Raw genomic sequence first — 11,537 nt, 5'->3', positions numbered from 1 at the left:
ATAATATAACTAGACAAGAATTATTAATATAAAAAATATTTAATAATTGGTATAAAATATAAAATAATTTTTCTAAAACTCTACCACAAATTATCTTTTATTATGAGTGTTTAATAAAAAAATATATATATAATTAGACAAGGATATATATATTTAAAGAAAATAAATAATTTATATAAAATTCTACCACAAATTACCTATTTTATTTGCAATGAAACTTTATCACATTAGATAAGGATATATTTAAATAGTTTTTATAAAACTCTAACACAAATTACCAAAACTTTACCACAAATTAAGTATTTTATTTTCTTTAAAACTCTATCACATATAACCTGTATTTATCTATTTATTATAAGTTTTCTAATAAAATAAAATCAAATTAAATAAGGATATATTTAAAGAAAATAAAACAATTTCTATAACTCTATCACATTAGACAAGGATATATTTAAAGAAAATATATAATAATATAATAATACATATAAATAAAATATAAATGTTAAAGAATTTGAACAATGCAGTATTTATTTTTTAATATAAAAAATATTTATTAATTAATACAAAAAGATAACTCTATCACATATAAGTATATAACCCTTGTATTTATCTATTTTTTATGAGTTTTTTAACAAAAGAAAATCTAATTTTACAAAGATATATCTTAATAAAATAAAATAATTTCTATAAAATTCTACCACCAATTACATATTTAAAGAAAATAAAATATAACCTAGGGTCTTCCAAAAACCACAAACTCCATATAATAAATTTTTGTATCAATTTCAATCTAATGTATAATTAGTATAATTGAATTTCTATTTTAAAATTTAATTAAAAATTAATATAATTGAATTTCTATTGTAAATTAAAAATTATACTAAATTTCAAATTATCTAATAAAATTCAAATTACAAATTACCTAATAAAATTTGTTACTTTGCAAAACTCAAATATTTCACTATTAAAATAAAAAATTATTATTTAATAAAAAATAAAATATACATATTTCAGTATTAATATAAAAACATAAAAGAATTTATTAATTTAGGAAACTTAAACTCTATCACCAATTTTATTAATTTTAGTATTTATTTATTAATATAAAATAAATTTTTATTAATCAATATGAAGACAAAATTTTTATAAGTTACAAAATATTCACCACGTGCATCGCACATGCCTTTTCCTAGTTTATATATACACATACACACACACATGTAAATGCTTTTTATTGCATGGTTTAATGGGCCCAAAATGATCCAAATGCTACACGACTTTAAATATTTTACATTAATTACACAAGTGTAGATATTCTACAATAACTCTTCAAATTAATTACACATTAGTTTTGCATTCATTACATATTAGTTACATGATTTTAGATCTTCTCAGTTCACACATGACTTGAGAGAGAAAGAAACAAAAGAGTAACTTGTTTGTGTATATTTAACCATTGTGGTGAGAATTAGTGGAGTCTTTTTGGAGCCAAAAATAACACATGAGATGAATCAACAACTTCTAAAGGAAGCCACAGAGATGAATCACAGGGGCGTTTAATGACTTCTTACTCACTGAACTAATTCCACTAATATTGTATTAGTCCGTAAAGTTAGTGAAGATACCAACAAAAGTAACACAGTTAATTTAGGCCAGTTTAATTGTGAGTGAAACCATGGCCAATGATAAGAAAGTAATGCTTTTTAGAGTTGCTTTTGATTGAGTGCAAGAGCTTGCACATCAGAGGAACTATGCAGATAGGCTACTGAGGTTCAAATTGTATACGGTTTCTGAAACAAGCACTGGAAGATTAAAAGCAAAGGCAAGTTGATCCACTTCATGTTTCGGCTAATTTGAAGAAGAAATTTCATGTTTCGGCTAATTTGAAGAAGAAATGTATTGTGGAGAATGATGGTGTTTGAAGTGTGGCCTTGCGGTGGAATCTGTTGATCACAAATTATTGAGATGTCCTTATGCAATTAGGATTACTAATTGTCACTAGATACAAAAGGGGTTCTATTAATGATAAAGTAAGGATAATTTAGTAATTTCACCATCAAGATTATGATTTATGGAGAATGATTGGTATTTGAGGTGGGGTCCAGGAGAAATTGGGTTCGACGGTCTAGAGGATGTTGGAATTGAATTTTGGGGCGTTAGTTTTGCTCAGGAAGATAAAGATTGGGTTATTGGCCATATGTAGGTCACGCTAAGTTAGCTTCTTCCGAATTGGGTTTGAAGAGCAAGGGTTCCTTGGATAAGGCCACAAAATGGGCTCAACAAAACTGGGCTTAGAGAGAACAGCAACTTTGAATTTTCTAGTGTCCTTTGGAATTATTTTGGCATCTTCTTCCCGCGCTGCCGTCCCTTTGGGGCTGGGACTTGCTTGTCCCCAAACTAGTAAATGCTACTTGGACCACGCCAAGTGGTTTTGCATTCAAAATGGGATGGGATGGGTCTCACTTTGTATTTACGTGGTTGCAATAATTTCCGTATACCTTATTTGAACTGCAAAAATTAAAGTCTAATTATCATTCCATCTACGTGTGACTTGGACATAGCGGGACTTGGACATAGTGTGACTTGGAGAAGACTTAGACATAGTGCGACTTGGACACATAATTTTGTAGAAGATTTAGACAGAAAACTTTCAGCTCAAGTCTACTGTATGATAAGTAATGTTATAAAGGCTTCCTTTGAATTAAAATTATATTTGAATCAATTAAAATTAATGTAATAAGATTTTAACTTTATGTATTGAATTAGTGATTTATAAAACTAGGCAAAGGAGGTTGAACAATAGTAATTAGAATAAGGAGCCACACAGAACTTAAAGATTTAAACAAAAAAACAAATTTACTTTTTCAAAACAAAATAAATAAAGAAGACGAAACATAAAAAATATATAGTACCTTAGCCTAATCCCTATCAATTCTCTTTTAATTCTTCTTTGTTTGACATAAATGTGAAAAATAGAGGTGAAGTGAATCGCAGAGATATTTCTTTTAAAAAAACATCTAAATATATAAAAAAAAATTTAGTAAAATATACTGATATTATTTTTATTTTTTTTCAAAGATTTCTATTTTTATTTTGGTAATTACCTTTTATTATTGGTAATGGTAAAATTAAATATAGAAACTCAAAATAGGGTGAGAGTGGTTTCGTGTTAAAAGGAAAGGCTATAGGTGCGTTTGAAAAATAACCATTAGATTTAATCTAACGGTCTATATAAAAAGTGTGGATTAATTTTCTTACTCCACGAAAAGTAAAAGATCAGGACTCTATATATATATATATATATATATATATATATATATATATATCTCACTTAGCTCCTATGAGTTTTTAATGTTATCCCAAAATTCTAGATCACTTAGCTCCTATGAGTTTTTGTGATATGACGACCATCAGTGAATGTTGTCACAAAATTCATGCTGGTTACATTTCATTTATATCCTCCAAGGACCCATTTTGTGGCCTTAATCCAAACTTGATCCTTCAAGGAGGAAACTCCTCTTCAAACCCAATTTCGAAGAAACTAACTGAGCCTGACCCACGAAGTCATAACCCAATCTTTGTTTTCCGGTGCAAAAATAGCACATGGGCCCAAAATCCAATTCCAACACACTTTTGACCATCATCGAACCCAATCTCTTGTACAACCAAACCCAAAGTTTCTGAAGGTGAGTAATCACCGAACAAATGTCTCACAGAAAAAGGAGCAAATGGAAATGTTCGTTATAAATCATTGTCATTGCTGGGCAAGACCAGCCTAAAGATTGATGCATGGGAAGGGGTTCACTTACCATTCCGCGGATGCAATGATTTTCGCAGTGGAAGTCTTCTGTATTATTTTTCATATACCCCCTCTATCCAAAAAAGAAATGTCATATTTTTCTTTTTGGCCTATCCCAAAATAATTATCCACTTCTGTAGGTGCAAAATTCTGCTCAACCAATAACGATTGAGAAAAATGATACAACACACTCAAGAATAGTAAAAATAAAGAAGAACAATGTATAGAGAAGAATAGAATTGTTTGGCCTCTTTATTGGAGGTCTAAGCCTCTATTTATACACAAAAGTTGGTAGAATTATGGTAGGACTCGCATTACTTGTCATCCAATTCTTCCCATACATGACTTTCTTTACAAATAGAGTTCTTTCTATTATATAATATTTCCTACGTAGAACTTGCTTTGTATAGAACTTTCCTTCTGTGTTGAATCCTTTGCTTAATAGGACTGGACAATATTTCATTGTACTTGGGCCGGATGTAACTTGGTTTAGGTGACTTGACCAATGGGCCGAAACTTCAACAGTGGTGACGTTGGGCTGATTGATTTTTTACCTGGCCTTGGAGGTTCAATATAAATGATACTGGGTTAAAAAATAATTGTAATTTGGGCTTGATCCGGATGGGCTTCTGAAATCCACCAAATGTAGATTTATATAGTGATGATGTGTTCAATTCTTATTGGAGGGAGATTTTTTTCCCCACTACTTCAGTAACCCTATAGGGTCTGGTCCAATTAGGTTCCAGTTTCTTTACATAAGCTGTCTCTTGCTTCAAAACCCAATCGCCTACCACAAAGCTCCTGAACCTAACGCGTTTGTTATAACTATTGCGCAGCTGTTGCTGATACGAAGCAAGCCTAATTGCTACATCATCCCTCTTCTCATCCAGGAGATCGAGGCTATGTTCGAGTTGCTGACTATTGTTTCCTTCAAGTAACAAGAATGTCCGAAGGGTTAGAACTGCCGCTTCGGTTGGGATCACAGCTTCGGATCCATAAGCTATGACAAATGGACTTTCTCCCGTGGGCCGTGCGTGGAGTGGTTCGGTACGCCCAAAGCACCTGAGGGAGATTCTCGTACCATTTAGTTTTGAGTTTCTTCAGCTTCTTCTTTAAACAACTAAAAATGGTTCGGTTAGTTATTTCAGCCTGTCCATCCCTTATGGATGACTGACTGCAGCTAGTTTTTGTACAATTCCATGCTCAGCAAAGAATTTTCTTGTTCTTTTATTGTCGAGATTCTTACCATTGTTCATCATAATGACTTTTGGGACCTCAAACCGGCAAATGATGTTGTTCCAAAGGAAACTTTTTACCTACTTATGGGTCACACTTGAGTAAGCCTCGGCTTCTACCCATTTAGTAAAATAATTTGTAGCCAGTAGCATGTACTCCTTTTGTTCCACGATTTTGGGTAAGGGGCCCACCATATCAATCCCCCATTGTGCGAACGACCATGGATTTGCTATTGCATGCAAATCTTCGGCAGGTTGATACTTCATTGGATCGTGGCGCTGACACTTGTCACATCTTCGAGCATACTCTTTAGCATTCCGAGCCAAGTACGACCAGAAGTAGCCTTGAGTTAAAACCTTATGTGCAAGGGATCTACCTCCAGAATGGTTGCCGCAATCTCCATCATAGATTTGTTTCAATACCATAAGAGCCTCAGTAGGGCTTATACATTTCAGGTAAGGACCTGAAAATGACTTCCGGTATAACTGGTTGTTAATGATGGCATATTTAGCTGTGGTGAGTCGGAGCTTCCGCGCCTCAGTTTTCTGGTTTGGAAGAGTTCCATGCTTGAGGTAGGCTTCTAGTGGATCAATCCAGCATGGCTCTCGCGGAATGACTGGAATCACCATTATTTCTTACTGAGGGTTGATGCTAGACGTCAATTGGCACAATCCGAGTTAGATCTTCATTTGAGGATGACGCTGCTGTGGCCAATTGATCTACTTCGACATTCTCAACATGAGGTACCTGGTGGAATTCGACTTGATCGAATCCTCGTGTAACATTCTCCACAGCTTCTTTATATGCTTTCATCCTTTCCTCTTTGGGATGATACTGACCTGTCACTTGATTTATAACAAGCTGTGAGTCACTAAAAACCTTTAAACAACGTACCTGGAGGCTACTGGCCAATCGAAGACCAGCAAGTAATGCCTCATATTCAGCCTCATTGTTCGTAGCAGGGAAATTCAAGCAAATGGACTGCTGCAACTTGGTGCTTTCGGGTGTTGACATAACAACCCCAACTCTGCACTTGTTTGATTCGAGGAGCCATTGACCCGAAGCTCCCACTATGGTTCAGGAGGTTCTGGCTCTTCAGGAGTGTCTTCATATTCTAAAAGAAAATCTGCTACGATTTGTCCCTTGTGCGACACCTTCGGCTCATAAGTTATGTCGTAGGAATTAAGCTCGATAGCCCATTTGGTAATTCTCCTAGATAGATCTGGCTTAGAGAGTATACCCTGTATAGGATAGTTGGTGAGTACCACAATGCTATGGGATTCAAAATAATGCCGAAACTTTCTCTTGGCATAAACCAAGGCTAGGATGATTTTATCTGCTTTGCTATACCGTGTCTCCGCATCTGTCATTGTCTTACTTGTGTAGAAGACTAGATGTTGCCTCTTTCCTTCCTCTCTAATCAATGCTGCACTTGTCGCTATGCTAGAAATTGCTAAATACATAATAAGAACCTCCCCGGGTTTTGGAGCAGATAGAATTGGTGGTTTGGCCATATAACCTTTCAACTGATTGAGGGCCTCCTGTTGCTGAGGACCCCATATATCTTTATTCTTAGATCTTATGACATCAAAGAATGGTTTGCATTTATCTGATAATCGGGATATAAACCGGCTGAGGGCTGCGATCCGACCGGTAAGAACTTGCACCTCCCTACGATTTTTTGGTTCCTGATTTTGCACGAGAGCCTTAGCCTGAGCCGGGCTTACCTCTATCCCTCTTTTATTCACTATATGACCAAGGAATTGACCTGATAACACCGCAAAGGAGCACTTGGATGGATTCAGCTTTATATTATACTTCTTTGGAGTATTGAAAACTTCCTGGAGGTGCTTCGGATGGTCTTCTTTCTTCACACTTTTGATCACCATGTCATCTATGTATGCTTCAACCGTCTTCCCTAACAAATTGTCAAAGATCTTATTAACAAGGCGTTGATAAGTAGCCCCGGCGTTCTTCAACCGAAGGGCATGACCCTGTAACAATAAGTCCCTTTTTCTGTAATGAAAACTGTTTTTTCTTCATCTTATGGGTTTATAAGAATTTGATTGTATCCCGAGTATGCATCAAGGAATGTCAGCCTCTCGTAGCCAGTAGTAACGTCAACCATCTGATCTATCTTTGGCAGAGGGAAGCTATCTTTATGGCAGGCTTTGTTAAGGTTGGTATAGTCTACACAAACCCTCCACTTTTCATTCTTTTTTTGTACGACCACCATGTTTGACAGCCATTGTGGATATTGTACTTCTCAAATGAAACCTGCTTACAACAACTTGTTCACTTCTTCAGTTATAATGCGATTGCGTTCGAGGGCAAACCTTCAGTATTTCTGCTTAACCGGTTTGAATTCCGGATCCACCTTCAGGCTATGGTAGGAGACTAAAGGATCGATTCCTACCATGTCTGAGTGATGCCATGCAAAAGCATCTGTATTGCTTCGAATGACATCAATTAATGCTTCCTTTTCTTCGGACGTGGAAGAAGAGCCTAAATAAGTGACCTTCTGAGGGCCGTCGAGGATAAATTCTACGGCTTTAAGGGTCTCCTCGATAGGCTTTGCAATTTCCTCTTCCTCCTCTACCTTAAGATACTTGGGCAGAGGGCTCTGTAATTGCTATTTGGGTATATTTCTGGAAGCCACACCTGGTTGCTGCTGAGTAAACACCTTTTTTGCTTCAGCCTGTGTCAGCATATAGCATTCTTTCGCTGCGACTTGATCGCCCCATAGGTTAATCACTTCTTTTCTGTCCAGAGACAAGCACCGCATCACCTGGTGAAGGGTGGACGGAACTCCTCTCATCCGGTATATCCAATCTCTTCCCATGATGAGATTATAAGAAGGATGGATCTCTGTTAAAACAAAGTTCTCTTTTAGAGTCCTCTTCGCTGCAATTACGGATAAGTCTATTACTCCAAGGGGATCTACTCTTGTGCCATCGAACCCCATCAATGGGCTGGAGGTAGGTCGAATAGATGATGTCGGGATCTCTAGCTGCTCAAAGACTATCTTTGTGATGATGTTGGCGTTACTTCCTGAGTCTATCAAAACCCTCTTGATTATGCAATTTGCCACTAAAAGACTAATGACCAATGGATCCTCATGGGGGAGCTGAACTCTAGATAGATCGCCATCACCGAATCCAATACTGATGCTACCCGAAGTGATAGCATGGACTGAGGATATCTTCCTGAGCTTATGGGCTACCCTCAATCTGGATCTGTATATCACCTCGGACTCTTGATCATCTTCAGATCTGCCATATATTGCGTGAATGACCTTTACCTGAGTTCTTTCTACCTTGCGAGGATTGACCTCGCGGGGCTTCACATACTCCTTTGTCATGAGGTAGTCAACCAACTCTCCTCGGGCTATCATATTTTCCACTTGTCGCCTAAGGGATCTGCAATCATTGGTTGAATGCCTATAATCTCGGTGATAAGCGCAATGCTTGCTTTTGTCCCTTTGCTCCAAGGGTTGCTTCATTAGCTGCGGGGCTGTGAACTTCATCTTATTCTCTTGGAAGAGCCGAGCTAAGGTAGTTCGGAGAGGTGTAAACCATTCCTCTATCCTTTGCCTCTTCTAAGGTGCTTGGGTGATCGGCGTTGAGGCGGGTTGGCTTTTCTGAATCTTTGAGTTTGGAATTCTCTCTTGAGGCTTATTCTCCACCGTCACGAGGGTGGCGTGCTGCACTCGGTGGGCTACATTTTCCTCGAGCCGAATGTAAATCTGGGCCCTGCTATTAAGAGTCTGCATGTCGAGAGGAGAATATTTGACCAAGGAAGTGTGAAACTTCGTCCCCTGAATCATCGCAAGTTTAAATGTTTCTATAGTAGTCGCGGGATAGCAATCTGCTATTTCCGAGGCTTCCATGTTGAATCTAGATAAGAAATCCTGCAATGTTTCCCCCTTCTTTTGCCTTATGGTGAAGAGGCTAGCAATACTCTTCTTTTGCTTCTTATTTCCGCTGTATTGTGCCTGGAACATGGTGCACAGAGTTACGTAATCTAGGATGGATTTATGTGGCCTATTCCTGAACCACTTTAGTGCTACTCCTGTCAAGTTGGTAGGAAAAACTCTGCATATCCAAGGGTCATTACGGTCATCCAAAGCCATCTTTTGGGCGTAATGATCTAGATGTCGAGAAGGATCCCCCATACCATCAAACTGAATAAAAGAAGGCATGGTAAATTTCTTGGGCCTCTCAACCATATACACATCGTCAGTGAAAGGAGTTTTGACCAAGGAGTTTTTGTATTCTCTAGCCATCTAAGCAGGTGTCTGAATCTTCAGGAGTCTTTTCTCATCAAAGGCATCCTGAACACCTACGCCATCTGGAATTCTATTAGACCACACTGTGAGCTTATGGCTAGACTCGACTTGCTCGTCCTGCGTGCGACGAGGGACGTTGTCTGAAGCAACAGCCTCGGACCTTGCCCTCTGTTGTTGCTGAACCTCATTTGGCTGAGCCTCGTTAGGTTGTTCCCTATTAGGTGGGAACCCGTTAATCGGAGGAGTATTTTGATTAGGGGGTGCTGCTGTGTCACCTAGTGGTGGCGGTGGTGCCAATTGAGCCATCGCCGTTTGCAGAGTGTTATTCTGATGTTGAAGCAAGGCGATCTGAGCCACGCTAGCTTCATTTGCCTGACGAAGTATGTCAAACTGGTATAGAAACTCTTCACGCATCTTTTGCATCAACTCTGTCTGTTGATCCGTTGAAGATCCTCTTTCGACATTTCAGATGGTAGTTGCAAGATTCACCTGTGAAATAAGAATGGGAATATATTTGCACACGTTCCCACATACGGCGCCAAAGTGTAGGTGTAAAATTTCGCTCAACTAATAACGATTGAGAAAAATGATACAATACACTCAAGAATAGTAAAAATAAACAAGAACAATGTAAAGAGAAGAATAGAATTGGTTGGCCTCTTTATTGGAGGTCTAGGCCTCTATTTATACACAAAAGTTGGTAGAATTATGGTAGGACTCGCGTTGCTTGTCCTCCAATTCTTCCCATACATGACTTTCTTTACAAATAGAGTTCTTTCTATTGTATAATATTTCCTCCGTAGAACTTGCTTTGTATAGAACTTTTCTTCTGTGTTGAATCCTTTGCTTAATATGACTGGACAATATTTCATTGTACTTGGGCTGGATGCAACTTAGTTTAGGTGACTTGACCAATGGGCCGGAACTTCAATAGTGGTGACGTTGGGCTGATTGATGTTTTTACTTGGCCTTGGAGGTCCAATATAAATGATACTGGGTTAAAGAATAATTGTATTTTGGGCTTGATCCGGATGGGATTCTGAAATCCACCAAATGTAGATTTATATAGTGATGACGTGTTCAATTCTTATTGGAGGGAGATTTTTCCCTCCACAACTTCCTTTTTTTCAAACAATATATTTTACATCTTTTCATATATGTCCTTGAAGTTTAAAATTTCAAACTTGAATATAAGGACAAATTAATAACTTTTCATTGAGACAAGACATGTTCCACATGTCCCCTAAAAAATTCCTTCTTCCCAAAAGCGACATCTAAATTACGACAGAGGAAATAGTTTTTAGCATTAGGATCGATCGTAGACTGTCAAGATCGATTGTGGTTCAAGTAGGATCGATCGTAACCAGATGCCTCAGAAGACCTAAAACCCATCCAATCCTTATTAGAAGTCACAATGATTTTTGCCTGTTCTGCGAGGAATCCCTCAATCTTGCTTACTGGCAAAACTTTGATAAAATAAAACAAATAATTAAATAAAAGTAATAGAATTCCATCAACAACTAAATTACTGCCATTACTTTTATTTTTGTTGGCTCCATCATCCTCATCTTGCTTACTGGCAAAACCCTGATAAAATAAAACAAATAATTAAATAAAACACCGAATTAAACATCAAGCAATTATAATTTCAACTCTAGAAAGGAAAGCTAATTATGTCACGTTTCATTAATGATAAAATCATTTAAATAGAGATTTTTGCAGAAGACTTCAACTCAAGCATTTTGTATCATTTTTCATATGATAAGTGATGTGTGAACTTGCTTCTAGCAACGACAGAGATTTTGACATAAGACTTTTGAAGTCGTTCTGTTTCATTTTCCATATAGCTTTTGATGCAGTTTGGGACAGAGATTTCCACATTAGATTTTTCAAATCTTCTATATCATTTTTTATATAGCTTTTAGCAACGTAGTTTGGACGGAGATTTTTGCAGAACACTTCAGCTCAAGTCTTATGTATCATTTTTCATATAGTAGTAATGTTGTATGGGCTTTCTTGTAGCGACGCCGTTTTGGGAGAGATTTTTGCATCAGACTTCTATACAGTTGTAAGTTTGGGGAAATATGAACTTGTTTCCAACGACGCAGTTTGGGTCCTCAGCTCTTCTGCCAAAGTATCATTTTTCTTATTTAATTTGGAATGGACTTCACTAAGAGAACAATTTTCATCTACCTAAACTTCAGTCTAACTCTG

The 11,537-nt window shown here is 37.0% G+C and overlaps 2 protein-coding genes across 2 annotated transcripts; both read right to left on the bottom strand.

The window, feature by feature from the left end:
* Positions 1-6,105: 6,105 nt before the first annotated feature.
* On the bottom strand, positions 6,106-8,561 carry LOC132316394 (uncharacterized). Its single transcript, XM_059814874.1, has 3 exons — positions 7,697-8,561; positions 7,452-7,630; positions 6,106-7,029 (listed from the first exon to the last, which is right to left on the bottom strand). The coding sequence occupies exons 1-3, from the start codon at positions 8,559-8,561 to the stop codon at positions 6,106-6,108; spliced, it is 1,968 nt and encodes a 655-aa protein (XP_059670857.1).
* A 72-nt stretch (positions 8,562-8,633) lies between these two features.
* Positions 8,634-9,320, bottom strand: LOC132316393 (uncharacterized). The gene has a single exon (XM_059814873.1). The coding sequence runs from the start codon at positions 9,318-9,320 to the stop codon at positions 8,634-8,636; it is 687 nt and encodes a 228-aa protein (XP_059670856.1).
* Between the last annotated feature and the right edge of the window lie 2,217 nt (positions 9,321-11,537).

The sequence above is a fragment of the Cornus florida genome, unplaced genomic scaffold (genome assembly GCF_030987335.1).
Source record: "Cornus florida cultivar Cherokee Brave unplaced genomic scaffold, ASM3098733v1 CherokeeBrave_3.0.0_Hap2_Chr07, whole genome shotgun sequence".
Taxonomy (NCBI): domain Eukaryota; kingdom Viridiplantae; phylum Streptophyta; class Magnoliopsida; order Cornales; family Cornaceae; genus Cornus; species Cornus florida.
This window is presented reverse-complemented; position numbering and strand designations above follow the sequence as displayed.

Bases quoted from the DNA above. Each gene is read 5' to 3' on its own strand.
- LOC132316394 (XM_059814874.1), bottom strand. From the start codon at position 8,561: ATGAAGTTCACAGCCCCGCAGCTAATGAAGCAACCCTTGGAGCAAAGG. The intron at 7,631-7,696 runs GTGTGGCTTCCA...ATCTTAAGGTAG, and splicing joins GTTTACTCAGCAGCAACCAG to AGGAGGAAGAGGAAATTGCA. The intron at 7,030-7,451 runs GTAGGAATCGAT...TTATTGTTACAG, and splicing joins CATGGCATCACTCAGACATG to GGTCATGCCCTTCGGTTGAA.
- LOC132316393 (XM_059814873.1), bottom strand. From the start codon at position 9,320: ATGGCTAGAGAATACAAAAACTCCTTGGTCAAAACTCCTTTCACTGAC.